General features: G+C 53.4%; 1 protein-coding gene across 2 annotated transcripts; it reads right to left on the bottom strand.

The window, feature by feature from the left end:
• Window positions 1–96: 96 nt before the first annotated feature.
• On the bottom strand, window positions 97–6,247 carry PEX16 (peroxisomal biogenesis factor 16). 2 transcript variants are annotated; one of them, XR_011337519.1, is made up of 11 exons: window positions 6,056–6,247; window positions 5,935–5,970; window positions 5,746–5,822; window positions 4,241–4,374; window positions 3,844–3,950; window positions 3,275–3,355; window positions 2,663–2,815; window positions 2,284–2,356; window positions 1,801–1,987; window positions 1,595–1,709; window positions 97–607 (listed from the first exon to the last, which is right to left on the bottom strand). XR_011337519.1 is itself a non-coding variant. In XM_069857983.1 (11 exons), the coding sequence occupies exons 1-11, from the start codon at window positions 6,216–6,218 to the stop codon at window positions 549–551; spliced, it is 1,068 nt and encodes a 355-aa protein (XP_069714084.1). In that variant the 5' UTR covers window positions 6,219–6,247; the 3' UTR covers window positions 97–548. The 2 variants fall into 2 exon arrangements, 1 of the variants encoding a protein (XP_069714084.1); XM_069857983.1 differs by having other exon boundaries at window positions 1,595–1,659; window positions 1,868–1,987.
• Window positions 6,248–19,034: the final 12,787 nt, after the last annotated feature.

Raw genomic sequence — 19,034 nt, 5'->3', positions numbered from 1 at the left:
GGATAGAGCATCCCAGCGTAGGCAACTGCAAAAGCTGCTCTTTCTGATAGAGACCTGCTGACAACCAGATGTGAGGGAAACCCATGCCCACAGAAGATATTTCCATTCAGTCAGTTTATTTGACAGACAAGCCCGATCCAAGCAGATTGGCCAGGCATGACCAACATAAGCAGGATGCAGATCAAACTCAGCGCCATGAGCTGGGAGACAATGCTCTCCAAAAACCACTGCTGCTCAGCTTTATTACAGTGCAGCCATACAAAAAGAGAAAAATCAAGTGCGTAAAAAAAAAAAAAAAGAGGTTGTCCCATCACCATTGCTGCAGCCACAGAACCGTCCAAAGAGGTGGCCAGGGTCTCTGCACACATGTAGTGTCCACCATTCACAGTTAGATCTGTTAAAAAAATTACATACACCCCACTCCACAGAACAGGAGCTTCTCATTGATGGTTTAACTGAAAATTAGAAATTATCAACACCCCTCCCCTAGCCAGCTTGCCCTCCTGAGAAATGTCCAACTTTGTTCTTGGAGAATAATCATCTTCTCCTCAGCCCCAGTTATAGAAATAGATTTTCTGCCAAGCAGGCAAGTAATCCATCAATGGCCCTGAAATAAGAGAACAGAGGGATCACACATGTAGCAAGGCAAGAACTTCAAGTTGTATGCATATGGGGCCGGATTCCCCCCTTCTTGTTATGATATCCAACAATTCCAAACCTCCAGTTATACAGCTCAAAAAAACCCAGGAATAGAACAGTTACTTTTGCCAAGACAGGAGGCAACTTTGGGATGCAGCACCAGAGATAAAGCAGGACCAAGTGGGATGTGAAAGATGGTCAGCACAGCCACGGTGTGGGTCACCACTCCCTCAGAGCTGGTAGGCCCAAGCTCCAGTGGGAAAGGGTGTCTACAACGTGCAAGGGGAAAAGCCACATGCAGCAAGTCAGGAGGACACGGCTGTGGCACAGAAAAGAGGGAGACAACTCAGCAATAACAAGCAGGTGCAGACACAGGCACAACTGCTGTAGAGTGAAAATGCTTATGTAGCACATGGCTTAATGCAGGCTCCAAATCCTCTCCAAAACCATTAACTAGAGGAAGCTGCTCCTCAGCTAGACAGCTTCATGACCTTCCCCAGGAAAGGACAGTCCCACAATGCCAGGCTAATCTAACGCGGTCTCATTGCCAGGAAAGGCTTCACATCAGCAGAGAAGAAGAGGAGGTGAAATTCTGGCCCATAATAAGGGGATCCTCTGATGAAGGACTAGAAGACAGAAGACAGTTCAGCCCTTTGGTTTACAATCAGACCCTGGCTGGGTCAATACCTCTAGGCAACTGTTTACACCTCATATCTGCATTGCAGACTGGGCATCAAGGAAGAGCTCAGAAACAGGGGCTGCAAAGCAGGGTTCTGGTTCACCAGCTGAGGTGCAGAAAGGGAGCCCAGAAGAACAGCCCTAGGTGGCAGAGACCATTCTAGCGACTTCCTAATTCCTTCCCCAAGTTGGAAACAGATAGACAAACATTCTGCCCAGCTCCCCTGATGCTTCTCCACCCAGCGGAAAGTGGGATGTAGCAGTGGGGCCCACTTACGTATGACATAGCCAATTCCAGGCACGTAATCGGCCAACAAGCGCAGAAGGAAGAGGATCCTGCCCCTAGGAAGGGAGAGAGTATGAATGAGTCCAACAGACACCTCCTGCCCCAGCTGTCAAATGCACAAACAGCAATGGCAGCTTTTAGGCAAAGGCTCAGATCAACCTGGTCACAGGCAGCCAGACCTCTTCAGATCTACTCACCCAGTCCCCTGAGACTATTTCTGTTAAGAGGGAAATTTTCAGCAAAAGCCCAGCGGGGGCCCCTTACTCTGAATATTGATCATAGAAAGGAGATCTCAGCAGGTAGTACAGCAGTAGGATGGTTCGTCGTCTCAGCTCCGCTCGCTCTCGCCGGTTCAGGTCCTTCAGATCACTCAGCAAGCTCAGACTGGAAGGAGAACGGCAGAGACCTAACTCACAGCAACAGCAGCCAGCAGGGCAACGTGGGTTTCTAAATGCCCTTCCTTCTCAGCTCCGCAGAGGAAGCTGCACCAGCTCAGAACAGAGAGCACTCAAAGTGTGGCAGAAGATACCTAAATGCATCTACCTCCAAGCTAAAGACCAGCCCCAGCCCCATGCATATTTCTCTCAGTAGGGCCCCCCCTACACTGGGGAGCAAGGGGCAGTTGGATGCTCAGCCACCACCAACCTCAAGCACCCGCAAAGACTCTACCTTGGACTGACCTTGAGATGTCCAGTACTGCTGAGAGAAACCAGGGTTTCCACGATCTCTGGCCCCACAATCCTAAACTCAATACTAGGAACAAACAGTCAAGGAATGGAAAGAACCAGAAATGCTAGAGGCACGCAGACAAGCGATTCTCCGGGTGCCTGCAAAGCTCTGCTGAGCCCAGGAGAATACACTCTAAGGCAGTGCTGCAGAGTGCCCAGGGCAGGGACCGGAGGACTTGTGCCCACAACTCTGCTGGCTGAGCCTAGCCATCAAGGTGTATGAGAAATGATACAAGGCCCCAGCCAAAGCAGAGGAGTGGCAGGGAGAAAGAAGCCTGGCATGGCACTGCCCTGCACCACAGCCACACCCGCAGCACCCTCTGCAGGATACAGTGGAGCAGAGGGCGGGTAATATAAATGGATTCTGCGATGGTTTCTTGGAGACCCAGAGGTGTGGGAGGCTGGTTCATCTCCTCTGCTCTTCGGCTTTGCGACTCCTCCCTCTGCTGGGGGGACCCCCAGTGCCGGGACTGCAGTGATGGGGCTGAAACCAGCAGATCAGATCACTAACACAAATAAAATCTTCCTACCACACTTCTCCACACCACCACCCCACCACTTTCTGCACCAAATGTGTGAAACAGGAAAGCTTGAAAAGCAGCACATACAGCAACTGCTGTGGCTAGACAGCACCCTCAGAGCTTGCCTCTAGAGGGAACAGAGCAGGGAGAGGTAATCATGAGTTCTGTGCTCCTCAAAGCATAACCATGCTGAAGGGTTCTCTCGACTGCACAGCTCACTTGGAAAAAAACAATTAAAGTGCTAGCCTTGCAGCACATGCTTGAATCCCCGTTGCTTTGATATCCTCCCACCCACAGGTCCCAGGGGCAGCAGGATATGCCCCATACAAGGTTCTGCTCTCTACTGCCCACACCCAGGTCATACACAAAGGGCATAGGGCAGAAACAGCTCAGGCATGGACAAAATGGCCTCAGCTACTCACTGTTCTGGAGAGAGCGCACAACACGGCTGGAACGCTTGCCAACATAGGTCTGATCCTTCCCTGAGGAGCTGTTTTCCATGTCTGCAAGAGAGAACAGCCACAGAAGTCAGGCTCCAAAAGAACACACCTCACTCCAGAGCTGGCAGCACCCTTCCTACATTGCCATCAAGAAGACCAGACTGAAAGCTCGATCTAGTGCAAACCAGATAATCCTGAAGTGGCCAACACTATACAAAGGGTGAAAAGTTGAATCTGCCTGACATTGTCCAGAACTAGGATCTCTTTCCCTCACATTCACATCAGGTGAAACACAGCTTGACTCACAGTTCAGCCTGTGGTTTCAGGCTTAGGCTCTTCCACCCCCTCCTTCCAGACTGTAGGACAACCCTGCCACTACGCTAACCCATGCTCTACGGGGGCTGGAAAGCGCAGCACAGCTTGGCTTTGCATACTGAAGCCTTACAGCTCCCTGTGCCACCCAAGCCGCTGCTCTGATGAGTAATTTCTAGCAGGACAAGACATGTGGCCCAGTGAGGTGCCAAGCCATGTTGACAGCACCGTAGGCTCACCTTGGGGATGGAGAGGCTGCTGCTGCTCCCTGTTCAGCGGCACGATGGGAGGAGATGTCTGAATGCCAGCTTTGTACCACAGCAGGAGCAGGAGACGAAGGACGGCTCTGCGGGCAGACACATGGAAGCCTTCAATACCAGGCAACACAGCTGGGTTCCTTCTACATTAGAAAGGTGGCTTGCATAGAAGAGAGAAAGGCAAGTCTTCTCAAGGCAAGATGGGCAAATGTCCCTTTTTGTGACACAGTATCCAGCGTACTGTGGGGCTTCTAATTGCCCCAACCTCAGAGATCAGCAGCTCAGTTCTGCTCGGGCTTTTTCTTGGGGTACTGCTGAGCCCCCTCCCAATCTCCTTTCCGAGCACACACAGCTCCTTCCCACCTCCCGTGGCACTTACTTAGCCAGCTGGATGAGGACAATGATGGTCCACCGTCCCATCTCCCCACACACCCTTGCTGTTCCCATCTCTGCAAAGACCTCCACACATTCTAGCACGCTCAGCCAGGTCAGTAGCTTCTGCTGGGGCACCGACTGCAAAACACAGAAGGGAGAAGGGGAACAGGATGCAGGTTCTGCTTGAGAGTTAAACCAGGCAGAAACGCAGCCCGGTCTGGTGTTACTCTCAAAAATAAGCACCAGATGGCCTTAGAAGTCAAAGTCCCAGAAACAAAAAGCGGTGCGTCCGCTGCAGCCAGAGTCTACCCACAGGCCCACTTCTCTACCTCCAAGCAGAGGCAGACCAAGACATCACAGTAACACACTATGCCGCTACCCCAGAACCAGGGAGAATATCGCAGCTGTATCTTGGATTGTCTTCTACCCAACTGACACAGCAGGACAGTCTCTGAGGTCATGGCCTGAGCCTGAACTCCTCAGCACAACTCTCTCCTCCACCCTGTCCCAGAGTCAGGATTCACAACAAACCTCTTACAGCTGATGAGGGAGTATGCTAGGAATGGAGGGAAAGGGACCCAGAGCCCCCAGTCACAACAGAACAAATACCTGCTGAAAACAGCACCAGTCTAGATCCCAGGCACGAACACCAAGAGAGCAGGTTCTTTTCCAGCCTGGGACCCTGCTCCACACATGGGAGCTTGCTGGTGCTGCCAACCACAGGATTTCACCCACTGAAAAGCATCAATAAAGACAAGACAGCTGAAATTCACTTCAGCCTTTAACAATCAGTGATGCAAGCATTCGGTTCTTCCTATTTGCTACACACCTGAAATTCCAGACAGAGAGTTGCCAACACCCAAACCCACACAGCAGGCAAGCTTGCAACACAAGAGGCCTATCTGGAAGAAAACACCCTCCTCCTCATTCCCAAGGGTCTAACACATGCTGGGAACCAACTGCTGGGAACCAGCCTGGGGCTCTTGCAAGACAGACACAGAAGCAAGGTGCTTACAACTGTTTTGCTCAATACCACATGCAAAGCGAGAGTCTGAAGGATGGAATCAAGAGCTTCAGTGCTCTAGAAACAGTGATGATTATTTGGCAACACCTTTGCCTCAGAAGCAAGGTGCTTATGATTACTTTGCTCCATATCACAAGTAAAGGAAGGGGCTGAGGGATGGAATCAGAGCTTTGGTACTCTGGAAACCATGAAGGTTATTTGGTAACACCTTTACCTACCTCAGGTTCTGAGCTTGTCAAAAAAAAGAAGGGGATCTCCTAGTGCAAGTCAGGGGCTGTTTCTGTGGCCCGGGGAGTGCTCTGGCCACTCTTCCAAGCCAAGACCTACGGGGCAGGACTGCGGTTTACCTGCATCCAAGGGTGGCCTCTGCACACCCGAAAACAAAGACCTGTCAGTCTCTAAAAAACGCTCCCTGAAAGCTTCTGCGAGGGGAAAAAAAGAAAAGCATATATCCCAAACCTCCCTCTCTCACACTCTGGCCTTACCACTGGCAGGCTCTGCCGTAGTTCCTTCCGGAGAATCCAGTCGTTTAGCAGCACGAGGAGGTTGGAGGCGGAGTACACTGGGGGAGGAGAACGAGAGCAGCGCCGTGAGCGGGCGGGGGCAAAGCAAACCGGGCTGGGGCTGCCGCCTCTTCCCCGGGGAGCGCGGGGTGACGCGGAGGCCGCCCCTACCCAGCTCCGACAGCGCGTGCGAGTCCGAGAAGCGACCTGCAAAGAGAGGAGAGCGGCTACCAGCGGCGCCCGGCGCGGGGGTGGGGGAAGGCCCCGGCGCCCGCAGCCGCCGCACCCGCACCTGGCAGCAGGTAGGAGAGGCCCCGCACCGTGCCCTCCAGCTGCGCCGTGGCGGCCGGGTGCCGCCGCACGTACTCCTGGTACCGCTGGCACAGCAGCCGCAGCCGCGCCGCCGGGCTGGCACCGCGGGACGGGGAGCGGGGCCCTGCGGCCGCCGCCGCCATGGCTCCCGCGCTGCGCGCTTCCGGGTGCCGCCCCCAGCTTCCGGGTACCGCCTAGCGCACCGCCCATCGGCCGCTTCGGGGTTCGGCTGCCGCGCCTGGCCCCGGAGCTCTTCGCCCCGCCCCGCGCGCCAGGCGTGGCAGCCGAGCCCCGAAGCGGCCGATGGGCGGTGCGTTCTCCGGAGCGGGAGTGGCGGCCGGGCAGGTGCGGGGCGGGCGCGGAGGGTGTGGCGTGCGGAGCCCCCGAGCCTCGCGGAGGGTCCGTTCGGCGTGGCCAGGGCGCGAGAATGGGCGCAGGGGGACGGGCGGCAGGAGGGGTCGCGCAAGAATGGGCGCAGGAACAGGAGCGCAAGAATGGGCGCAGGGTGGGGCGCGCAGGGACGTGGGCGTAGGAACGGGAACGCAGGAGCAGGCACGCAGGAACAGGAGCGCAAGAAGGGGCGCAGAGACGTGGGCGCAGGAGGGTGTGCGTAGGGACATAGGTGCAGGAACGGGAGCGCAGGAGCGGGCGCGCAAGAATGGGCTCAGGAACAGGAGCGCAAGAATGGGCGCAGGGACAGGCGCGGGCACGAGCGCTACGCAGCTCTTGCCCGTCCGGCGCCGTGTCCCGGTCGTTCCGCGCTCGAGCCCGACGCCCCGTTTCGCGGAGGGGAGGCGGAGGGCGCGGGGCCCGCGTGGCCGCAGCCTGTTGCGGGAGAAGGTTCGGTACTGCGGGCGGTCCCCGCCGCGCCCAGCCGTGCCCCGACTCAGCCCCGCACACCCTGCGGTGCGGACAGCGGCAGCGGAGCGGTGGGTGCAGCTCCGTGCCCTCAGAGGGTGAGGAGAGTGGGATTTTTGGCCTCTCATAGGTCTCCTGAACGCGAGCAGAGCTCTGCCAAACTGTTTCTCCTTCCTCCTGTCCGGTTACCTCCGCACAATGGGCTCAGTGTGTGCCTACAGCTTTCTCTGCAAGAATTAGTTGCGTGGGCAGGCACTCGATCCTTTCTGATCTTTCCTCCTCTCCCCCTTCCCCCGAGGGTTTGTTTTCCAGCAAGCTGAGTTCAAAAAGGGCACGAGGTACTGCTGGCAAACAGCCTGGCACTAAACAAACCTTTTTAGTCAGAATCACTTGGATTAAACCCAACTTTCCATTCATGTACAATGCTACCTGTGATCTCCTCTGAATTTCACAGTGGCCAAGCCGCTAGTGAAGCAAAATGCTTACAAAGCACCAGGGCAGGTGTCACTTGAAAGCCTGTGACAGAGGTCTGGAGAACAGCTTGTAGGTATTGTGTGTATTGCTGGTGACTCTAGGGGTATATCCAATGCAGACTGCCAGAGCTACTCTCCTTCAAGGACAAGCTCTGGTTCTGCCAGGCAGCAATCTGAGAGCCGGCTGCCTAGTAGACTGCCAAAGACACCTTGTCTTCAGCCAGAGGTGAAGTTGATGCACAAAGTCGTTGGACTACTCTAAGCAGCATAGCTAGATCATGTGGTTATGTCCCTCAGTTTGAAGCTTATTGGCCGAAGCTTCTTCGTCTCTTGCCCCCCAGCCTCCCTCCCACCCGCTGTCTCTCCTGCCTTTCTGTTCATCTCCCTCCTGCAGTGAGTGGGTTTGGAGGACAGTTTGAGTAGCATCGCACTGCCTTTTTATGGTAAATTTGCTGCAAGGAAGCACTGTAGGAGGGGTGGCTTCTCAGAGCAGCAGTAAACCCAAGAGGTTGGGCCAGACTTAAATTGCCTTGGTTTATAGTGCCCATAGCCGGGGGTAGGAGGTGAAGCACAGGCTCGAGGGGCCAGTTTCTCTCTCGACTGTACTCGGAAAGCTCTCTGAGCAGATCCTTTCTTAGCACTTACTGTCAGCCCGTATGACGAGGGCTTGTGCTTGCTGGAAATTACTGGCTGTAACTGAGGCCAAATAGTTCCTATGCTCTGGTGATAAAGGGTGCAGGCTCAGCACTAATGGCAGGAAAAGAAGCAAACCGAAAAAAGCAAACACTCTGCCAGCCCATCAGTGGGTACAGTGCTGAAATCCAGCTTGCTTGTGTGCCAGCATCTCACTTTTGGCTCAGATCCATGAGACCACACCGTTTCTGGGGAGCCAGACCCCAGGCAGAGCTCTTCTATGGCTCTGAGGCATCTCATCCTCAGTAAGCCTTGCTTGCAGGATGCTGGGGTGAGCGAAGACGTGTTCTTACAGCATTTGCCAGCGTTAATGCTAGGGAGCAGGATGTGTGAGAATAGACACAGTATACTGATGTGTGGCTGTGTCTTAGCAGCTTGGTAGTTGTGGGGGACATGAATATTCTCCCCAACCATGTTCTCCTGTTGCCCTTGCACCACCAGGATGGCAGAAGCCTGGCAGTGTGAGGCCTGGGAGCGGATCTTTCTAGCTGTGGTTGGAGAGGAGCAGTCCTGGTGTGGGTGAGATGGTCTTTCTGGCCCTGTCTCCTTGAGGCATCCCTTCCTGCCCACACTGTGACATGGCTGTCCATTTCTTCACTTCTGGATGAGCTCAGCCAATCCTTTGGGATAGCTAGGTATAAATCATGACTTGCTCCAAATAACCTGTAGACAGAGATATGTCCTGGGAGTATTTTAGTCCCTGACACATGAGCCCTGTCTGGAATGGAAGGCCTGATTCACTCATGGTATCTCACTGAAGGCCAACACCTTTCAGGAGAGCTCCAAATCTCAGACCAAATGAGGAGACAGGTACACCAAACTTTAAGCATGGCATAGCTGGTTGTGGTAGTTCACACTGCTGATTTCCTACAGCCCTCCTGGGACCTGGAAGGGCAGCAGCTGGCAGGGGATGCTGGTGTTATAGTCCTCGAATTCCTGAAGTGTTGCTGACAGGTCTATTTCTTGAAGCGGTAGTCTAAGGGGAAGGGAAACCCAGGTCAAACGAGCTTAAGGGGCCTTTTAATGAGTGTTTTGACTTGAAGGCATTTTGTTACTGTTCTCTGTCAGGTTGCCCCTGCCCTTCCCAGCTTAGCTGAAACTTGGCATCTCAGGAGAGAGACTTTTTTTTTGGCATTCCAGGAGGAACAACATGCCTGGCAATGTGTGCAGAGCCCTGCTGTGAGATACTGACCGTCTCCTGCCTCCAAACGCCTTTTTCAGAAAGCCATTTATGAGCCCCAGGCTGTTACTTGGACAGGACCCCTTCCCTGATTCATTAGCAATGTGCAGTCTCTTCTATAATATCCCAAATCTGCCTGTGCTAAAGGCTGAGGGGGAGGGGTGATATCTTTTAGTAACCGTATGATGCAGTCGGAAAAAACTTCTGGACATGTAGTTATCTGGTGGCCTGGGTTAATGGAAACACTCTGTTGTAGAGGTGCAGCTCCGTCCTGAGGGAGAGGGTGCTGCAACTGCTTTTGGGTGCTGCAGCTGCTTCTGGTTTCTCATTTGCCTTTTGCCTAGCCTCACCGAAGCTCCCCTGACCCCACCTGAAGAAGGCAGCAGACCTGGAGGTCAGTCCTACCATGCTGCGGGTCTTCAAGGTCCCTTGTGTGGTGCTGTGTAAATAACAGCTGGTGGCTGGGCTGTAGCTGTTGTACACGATCTCCACCTGGGAGATAAAGGTTTTGCCACATGCACGTGAGAAGTCTGTTTTCCTGATGCCACTGGTGGCTGTGCTGTAATGGATCCCACTGGGCAGCACTGCCATGTATGGCAGGCATGTGTGTGGCTCTCTCCACTCAGTATTAGTTCTGCTGAAGATGCCTTTGGTTTTCCAGCTCTTTGCTATTGAAACTACTCGGTTTCCTGCTTCCCGTTCCAGGTGGGTATCAGGAACTTGGCTCTTACCTGGGGAACTGCTCCCTGTAAATGCAGGACTCCTAGTGGCATCAAAGGGATGGTTGTAACTTCAGACCAAATGTGTACCAGGCAGATTTGGCACTCTGGTTCATATCCTCTGCTCTGGAAGTGTCCATCTTAAAGCCTCCTCCCTTACATCCCTTCTGTCTGAGGTGGGAGCTGAGACATCAGGATAAGCAGAGTGGGGATGATGGAAGGGGTGGTGTCTATTTACTGACATGTGCTGTAGTGTCCATACGTGTCCTCACTCACTGACTGCCACCTTGTACCCAGATACTGAGGGTGACTCACAAAGTGGTAGTGTCGGACTTTGTTGCTGGAGGAGGGTTTTGCTGAGTGGTTGTGGTACTGTACTGTTCAGGTAGCAGCTGTTCCATGGGAGCTAGAAGAAAGTGGCAAGATCCCAGCAGAGAAGGAGGATGTCCTCTTCCTCTGAGGAGGAGAAGTGATGCTGCTGCTCTGCTCCCTGCAGTGCAAATTGTGTGGTGTTTTCTGCCTGCCTTCTCTCTCCTCTGCCTTTAGCCCTTCTCTCTCCCTGTTATGCCTCTATCTCTCTTGAATCCCCTCCTGGAACTGCCCAGGGTATGTTGCAGTGGCTCAGGTTACTGGACATGATAAATAATCCCTCATGAGCTGAACACTTGCTGCTGCTATCATGTTTGGGAGGGGCCCAGTGAACTTGCATCCCTCCCCAGCTACTTGTCCTGCTGAAGAGTTGGTGTGAGGGCTCCTGTATGTGTTGCAGTGGAGCATGGTGGCTGTGGCTTTGCCAGCACTTCTTGGGAGACATGTACAGTCTTCCTCACATTCCTGTCTTAGTCCTACTGTACCCAAAGTGCTAAACTGTATGTGATTGAATGGCAGAAGGTCTTGGCTCTGTGGGAATTCCTCCCTAGTGGGCATGTGGGTGTTTAGAGCCTGTGGGAAGGTTCTGAAGACAACACTGGCACTTGTAAGCCCCTATGGCCCAGTTCTCTGGAAGGAAAGACCTGATTCCCACACAGATCCTTGAAACACACTGTTGTCCTATCTCCAAGGCTGTTTCAGTTGAACTTCCCTTAAATGTGCACATCTGGATCTTTCTCCTCAAACACTGCTATGGTCCATCGCTTGTGTCTGTTGTAGTGGGCGGTAGATGATAGGGACCTGGCTTGAGGAGATGGAACAAGCGCCCTCAGCTAGAGGAAATGGGAAGACCCCCTTCTGAAGGCTCAGAGCTTTTGCTGGCGTTGTTCTGCCCTAGCAGCTTTTTTTTCACCCCTCTGTTCCTTACATCAAGTGTTTCTGTGGGGCCACTGTTCTCTGTGGTTGCCTTGCTCTCCTCTACCCCTCATTAGTACAGAGCTTGGCATGCCAGCAGGAGGGAGCCTCAGCATGTCTGCGCCTTGATCGGATTTGTCAAGGCGCCTTTTCTTTTCTTCCTGTTCATTGAGGGCTAGAACAAAGTAAACAGAAGAGAGGAATTCCAGAGAATAGGAGCGAGGGAAGAGAGGGAGGCTGGAGTGACAAGCTGCCCCTGCACACATATACCCCCCTGCCATGGTCTGATGGGGCAGAGCTGGAGGCAAGCATTAGGGAAGACAAGGCCCTTCCTGGCACTCCTGTTCCCAGCTATGCCACCAGCTGCCTTGCTCCTCCTACTGTAGGGTTGTGGCATGCTGCAACCCAGAGAGCTCCTGTTCCCACTGCCTGGGTAGCTTACCTGGTGAAGCTGTCCCTGCTGCATGCTGATGTGCTAGCTATGAGGAATGGAGGCTCAACCTTGCTGCCTCCTCTCAGCTCAGGCTGAATGCAGCTTGAGGGAAATAGGCCATTATTTGTACTGCTTTGTTTGTCGTGGGCTGTGGTAAAAGGTTTCCCTCTTTACCTGTGCCAGGAAAGTTTCTCTTACCAGGCAGCCCTGAGCGAGCCCAGCACAGAGCTGAATGTCCTGCCTGGGTGCCAGGGCAGCAATGCACCTGCCTCTCCCCAACCTGGAGCCAGATAAGCGCTTGAATAAGGCCCTTCTGTGCAGACAGGTCTGGGAAGCAGAAACAAACGGCAGACTGGCAGTTGTATCATTTCCCACAGGCAGGGGTACTCAGCAGGGGAGTTAGGGCCAGGCAGGCAAGGCTGCTGCAGGTAACGCTTCACTCTGCCTGACGGAGCCTCTTGCTCCCTCCTTTGCCATCCCCAGGCCATCACAGACATTCCCCTTCATCTTGCCCTTGGTCCTGCTGTGTATTGGATCAGAGGAGGTGACAAGGTACTCAGTAGCCCTGGCATAAAGCACTAGAGGTGAAATACAGCCCTACCAATGACACCCCTTGCACTTAAGCCACAAGGAACAGCATTTAAGTCATAGCCTCCGTTTCCTTTCCTTCTTTTTCCTTGTTCTCCCCCTTCTGGCAATCTCTGCACTCTGTGGTTTAATTAGAGTGGAGTAAAGTGCTTAGACTCCAAAATGTGCAGATTAGAGAGTTACTAATCCTCTTCCTCAACAAGTGCTCACATCCTACCCAGCCTGTTATCAAGCTTCTGTCCCCAGAATGGAAACTCAGCCAAACTCAAGATCTCTACCTCTCCTCTTGCTTGCTGCACAGAGGAGGAAGGGTGAGGGGTGACAGGGGAGCTGTGGGGAAGGAGGGAAGGGAGCTTGTGGGCTTCCAGAATTCTCAAGGCAGGTTTGTAGTCAGTGTTGGCTCTCTTCGCTTCTTGTACTCTGACTGGTTTTGGTGCTCCAGGAGTAATAAAGCAAGGATTTGGTGTTTGGGTTTTTTTTAAGTGATGTCTTCCTGTTTTGATAAAAATACCCTTTATATCGGAGGAAGCAACTACTTCCCTGGGGGTGTGTGTGCATGTGTATTTATATGCTAAGTGGTTCCATTCGGGTCCTGTGCCTTCTCTGTGTGCACATACCTCTCCCTATGTTCCCAACTGTCTCTCCTGCACTCCGATTCCCGGTATACGCCCAAGCCAGCTGTGCTGCAGCATTGCTGAAAAGTGCATGGCTCCTTGCTGAGAGTGGGAAACTAGTGCCTGGCAGTGCTGCCTAAATCCGGTCATACCCTCACCTATGGAGGCTGAGGTGCCTTTATAGGATGTGTGCTGTCAGCATGGAGGGGAAGGCAGAGTATTTGCGGTTCCTGATGGAGGTGCCAGCAGGGAAGAGAGAGTAGGGAGGACGGATGTGGTGGGAAGGATAAGACTCTTCCTGGAGGTTGGAGGGGAACTTGTGTCTTATGGTCACAAGATGGGCTGAGCTCTTATACTTCTGTCCTGCTCCTGGTGTGGGCTGGGTGCTGCACAGAGGTTGCCCTGGGTTGCAGAAGACATGAGCTTTTATCCTGAGCTACTCATCTGGTGCTTGGTTGAGTCGAGGTATGCTGCCTTTGTCCTTTGGTGTGCAACATTGGGATTTAGCTCAACAGTGTGGGGAGTCCAGTGGATGGGACTGCAAGAAGTACCAGGAGAGGAGGAGGGCTGGGAATGGTCTTTAAGGAGTTTGGATGTTGGAGCGTTATTCTTTCCATTGGCTGGCTTTGGGAACTGCCTTCCCTCACAGATCCGCTTTCCCTCCTTTTTTACTGTCAGCTGCTACCTCATTTCCAGTTTGCAAAAAGCTCCATATGCTTTTTGCAGATAAGTTTGCAGTCTCAGCCCAGCTTGCAGCTCTTCCTCCACAGTGTGGTCAAAGCCTGTTCTCAGTGTGTAAGCCTCTTGGTAGCTCAGGTATCACTTCATGTCTTACAAAATGCCCAGGGCACCCTGAGTGGATGGCACTATTGCTGTTTGGGTTTTTAGAGACTGTCCTTAGCCCTCCTGCTTTGCTATTTATAGTGCAGATGTTCCATTCCTCTCTGAATGAGCTCTGCTCTCATCCTTGCTTGGGCACTGAAGGCACCAGGGCCAGGAATAGCTTTGGGCCAGGAAGACGTGGGAGTGGCTGCGTGTGTACGTCTCCCAGTTTGGGCCAGTCCCTGGTGAAAGAGGCACCAGGCAGCATCTGCGAGCTCTGGCTCTCAGTGAGCATCAGCCTCCTTTGTGACACAGCTGCTTGTCATGCCCTGGCAGTGAAGGGGTTGCCTTTCCTTGTCAGGTGCCCCTTGTGCGTGCCTGGCTGCTAGAGGAGAGTTTGGCACTGTGGGAGATGGCATTTAGGGCAGTTGCTTCAGTGCCAGGTACCAGCAGGAGGGATATTGGTGTGATGCATTTGCACTGTGGTAGGCAGTTTGCATGGGAAGTCCTCTCCTTGCACATCGTTCAAGCAGTGGCTGTGGCCTCTTGGTTGCTTATTCTGAATCGCTGCCCACTAGGGCAGGTGGGGCAGCTGCCATCCCTTGCACAGGACCCTGCTCTCCTTCCCCCAGGCAAGTGCTTGCTGGCCTAGAGGGAGCTCAAGCTGAGGTCTGAAAGGAGCATGCAGTGCAGAAAACACCAACACCCTCCTTAATGCTGCTGCTTGGGCAGAGCTGCTCTGGCCCTTTGGCTCGTGATGCTTGCAGCTTGTCTGAAGAGCAGAGCCCAACAAATAAATAATTGCTTGATTTGGTGCCCAAAATGAAAAGCTGGAGGAAAAAAACCCCAACCCAGCCAAGTTTGAGAGACCCTTTATCTTTTCTTTTAAATGTAATGCAGCTCAATTTCAAGCAAAGCAATGCAGGATGAGGCTTTTTTCTTGGAAAACAAAGCATTTTGTTCCTGTCCAAAACTTGTCATGAAGTAGCAAATAGGTCTGAGCTATCTGGAAACTGCAGTTTTCAATCAATTCAGCTGAAAACACTTACCTAGCTCTGCTGGTGGCAATGCACAGCAGGCACCTGGGAGCTTGGTTTGTGGCCGTGCCCCTGGCGTCTTCCCAGAGGTAACGAGGAGGATGGTGTCATGCTTCTTTTGGGCTTTTCCAGGAAGAATGCCTCTCCAGGGTTGTTGAAGTCCCTTTGCCTCCTTTTTTTTCTGTAATTAACCTAATTAATTTTGCATGAAATCATGCAGACTCTACAAGCATGTGCAGGGGTTAGGTCTGGTCAGATGTACTGGGATATGGTCTCCCTTCTTCCACTGGGGAGCAGTGCCTGGTGCAGGTTGTTCAACAGTGTTTCAGGGAGGTTTGCGAGGTGGGGAAAGTGGATCTCCTGTCCAGCCCTGCCCATGGGCACTGGTAACTGGAAACTTAAGACATCACTAGTTCACAGGGTAAAATTCTCATCGTTTTGTTGTATCGGGCATGACGCTTGCTGCGTGTTCCAGCTGTGCTGATGGCAGAGCTGGAGCTGGCAGAGGGCTTTGTGCAGACTGCCTTAGACAGAAGTGGGAACTCATGGCTGTCGACATTGCTGTTGCCTCTCAACTCTGACCCCAGGAACTGCTGTCTGCTGCAAACCTGTGGCACTGGAACCATCAGGAAATGGCAGAAGTGAACAGATATTGATGCCCAGAGCACATCCGGAGACCGGGACACAATGAACCTAATGGATTCAGAGCTGGCCATTAGCTGCAGCACAGATGTCAGCAAAAATGCAGATATTGGAAACCTAATCCTGGGAGAAGGAAGGGAGCTTGAGATCTGCCCAAATGCTGCTCCTCTTCTGTTTTGAGAGGGCGGTGGGGTCCTCCTGCCCCTGGTAGTGCTTCTGCATTGTGCCCAGCCCTGGTCCCTCCTGTGCCTAGCTGTGCTGGCCCAGGCTGGCATTAGTGTCAGAGCAGTTGTCCTGAATCAGGCTTATGCTCCATCAGGCCCAGAAAAAGGCCAGTCAGTGACAATACTTCTGCAAAGTATCCTCCTGGCATCAAACTTGTAGTCCAGGGAAGTAAAGCTGGAATCAATGTGCTGAGCAGAGATCTCCTCTGTAAGCTAGTTGAGGGTCTCATCAGCACATGGCAGGGTCTCATGGTGGGGGAGGAGGAGGCACTGAGGTCAGTCACCTCCAGGTGTCAGATTGGAGCAAGGCTGGCATATCCAGGCTGTGCAGGGAACAGGCGCTTGGTGGGAAAACCATGGCCAGCATGGACGTGTGGGGTACTCCCTCACCCTGAGCCTGGCACTCTGTGCACAGGGCTGGCTGAGTGCTGAGGGTAGGTAGTCTGCTCCAGAGTCGTACTGGAGGGTTAGTCAGCCCTTGGATCAGGGTTTTTTTTCTGGCAGGGAGTGACTTGGTGTCTCTGTGAGAGGTGATCCTTCTAGCACAGTGTGAGACCCATCAGTGGTGTTGGCATGCCTGGGTGGATGTCCCGGACAGTATGTCTGCTGTGATGCAGCTCAGCTTACCTCAAACTTTAAGGGTCTACACTGCTTGTCCCCTGCTGCAGTGAAGTACAAACACAGCACACGTAGAAGAGTGCAAGACAGCACCCTGCTTTCTGCTGCCCTAGTGTCCCCACAGAAGTGTCTGAAGGCTATTGGCAGCTAGATCCTTCCATTTTCTTGGTCCTAACAGGAGCGAGAGCACTTGAGGACCACATTGCTAGCTGGGTGGCCCACCTTGCCTTGCCTGAGAGCTGTGGCAAAATGCAGCTGCCCCACTTGTAAGCATTGCAGGATATCTGGTAGACTTAAACCTCCCACGCAACACTTGCATTCATGCCCTGAACAGACCTCTCTCCAGCTGGGGCTCTGCTGGGCAGCCGAATCCAGTGCCTGGACAGGGAGACTGGCAGCAGTGCCACTTCGCAAAAACTGACTGTCTAAGCAGGGCCTTGTGATCAGAGTCCCTGCCAAGAGGGGTTGCTCCCTGGTGCATTCCGGGAGGGTGGTTTCAGACACGGAGAGGTGAGCAGTGAGGCGTGTTCCTGTGTCAAACCCAGCCTGAACTTGCTTATTTCCTCTGAAAACAAGGCAACAGTATGGTAGCAAAAGTCCGTGATTCAGCCAAGCTCAGAGCTTGAACACCCTTCAGAAGCTGTTAGTTCCTCTTCCCAAGTGCTGTGCTTCTGTCAGAGAAGAGAAAAGAACGTGGCTTTTCAGTGTGACCTTTGTAGAATAAAAAGCCGAACTCTTAGAACAGCAGAATTGTGTGGTGATAATCTTACGGGGTGGAGGAGAGCTTGGTGCACAAGAATGAGCCAGGACTGAAACACGGGTGGCTGCTGTCCCAGGAAGAATTTCACCTTTCTGGGATTTTCTCTGCAGCTTGGTGATGTTGAGGCAGTGGGAGATAGGGACTCTTTCTTCTTTTACAGGTTATGTGTTGATATCTGACTCTGTGGCTGCTGCTTGATCCCGTCTCTAGAATATGGTGATTGTTTTGCCACAGGTTGCTCTTTCTAGAGAAATATGATGGTGAAAGTCTCACTTAGATTTCACTTATCATAAGACTGGGGAGGGAGGGACGGCATGGTAATTCGCATCATGGGGTTTTAATCCTGCTCTCCTGGCCAAATTCCATTCCGCCTCTGTAAATTCCTGCAGCTGCCCCGCTATGTGCTGCCTGTGTGGTATCCGTCAGCTGGCACAACCCCCCCCAAGTAACAGCATTTCGACTACGGGGAAGGGGACAAGGAGGTGATGCTGAATAGTAAGGCGCTTTAAAGGTGACCTGCTGAGTGAAGAACCAGGCTGTCACCTCCCATCTCTTTGTAAGAGCAAAAGAGATCATCCCCAGTTGCCCCTTTTCAAAGTATGGAGCCTTTTCTCAGTTGCCAGTCTTGCTGTGGCTCCTGGGCCCTTTCTCACCGGCCTGCAGAGCCGTTGTGTTGTGCTCCTGCCGAGGCAGTCTTAGCTGGTCAGCTAAACTGTTGTGGCTCCCCCAGCTCCAAAAATGAGACCTGGGAGTAGGATTTGCAGTTTGTCTCCTACAGCTAGGTAAGACAACAGGCAGTGTGGCACTGCAAAATCACTTCTCTCCTGGGTGCTCTGCAGCTCTTTACTGGGCACAGCCAGCCCATCTGTTCACCTGCAATGCCTATGGGAATGCAGTAGTGGGGCAGCAAGCCTGGCGCTGTCCCTGTGCCCATCAGGGCCCGTGGCCGGCAGACCGTCTTGCTGTTCCCCAGTGTCCTCTGTGCAGGTGCACATCAGCCCCAGAAGCAGCAGCAGGCTAAGATGCCCATCTTGCCATGAGCCTTGCTGCCAGCTGCGGTGCTGTGGGATGATAGGACTGCTCCCCTCTGTGCTTGCAGGGCTAGGGGAAGTGTGCTGATGCAGTGCGAAAGCTCCTACTGCCAGCTTTCCCTAAGCATTAACTGCTCACCTGATAGTCACAGGGCCAGGGGGACCGAAGGCCAGTTGGGCTGAGCCATGCTCCTACAAAAACAGGGGATCTTGGAGGAGCAGGGTGCCAACACACGGGCAGCTCTAGAAGGGGCCTGAGGCAAGCAAGGTGGGCACGCCACAATCCTAGGAGCAAAGGCTGCTTGTGTGTGGAGGGTTGGCCATCAGGCAGCAAGCCTTTGGCTGCCCATGCCTCAGAGGGAGGTGTGAACATGCACCCGGTGTTTGTGCAGGTGCTGGGCTCTGCTAGCTTGATGTACTGTACTCTGGCTATCGCCCTGCAGTCTTTGGAGGAGGGAGGGTCCAGGCATGAGGAGAGACTGGGGTCCTGCCTGCCCCTTCCCCAGTGTCTGTCATTAGCCTGTCCCAGTGAGAGAGGGGACCTGGATGCCTTTTTCTGTTTTGTTTGCCATGTCCCCAATTCCTGCTGAAGCAAAAGGCGCTGTGCTCCCAGGAGGAGTGTGGGGGAGGGAGGATAACCTCCTGCAAACAGCACTTGTGCCCCGCACCCTTGTGCTAGATGTCAGAAACTGGCAGTATTGGGAAACCTCTCATCTTACTGCTGGCTGCACTTGTCTGGCACAAGCAAGGAGACTGAGAGGGGAGGGTGGAGAGGCTGAACGCCGTGGCTGCAGGGATGGGTAGAGGTGCTTGCATGCTGTGGTGCAGTCACCAGTGCCCACTGTGCCACTTGCCTGGGAGCTGCTTCCAGCCTTGCTCTCCACTTGCTGTGCTTTTAATGTTTCACAGGGAAGGAGAAGCTGTGTAGCGGCCTTCCTTGTGTGCTATCTCCTCCCCACTGCCATAAACATCTTAAAACACCC

Source organism: Phaenicophaeus curvirostris, chromosome 5 (genome assembly GCF_032191515.1).
Source record: "Phaenicophaeus curvirostris isolate KB17595 chromosome 5, BPBGC_Pcur_1.0, whole genome shotgun sequence".
NCBI lineage: Eukaryota > Metazoa > Chordata > Aves > Cuculiformes > Cuculidae > Phaenicophaeus > Phaenicophaeus curvirostris.
Note: the sequence above shows the minus strand (reverse complement) of the source record. Positions and strands in the feature narration are given on the sequence as shown.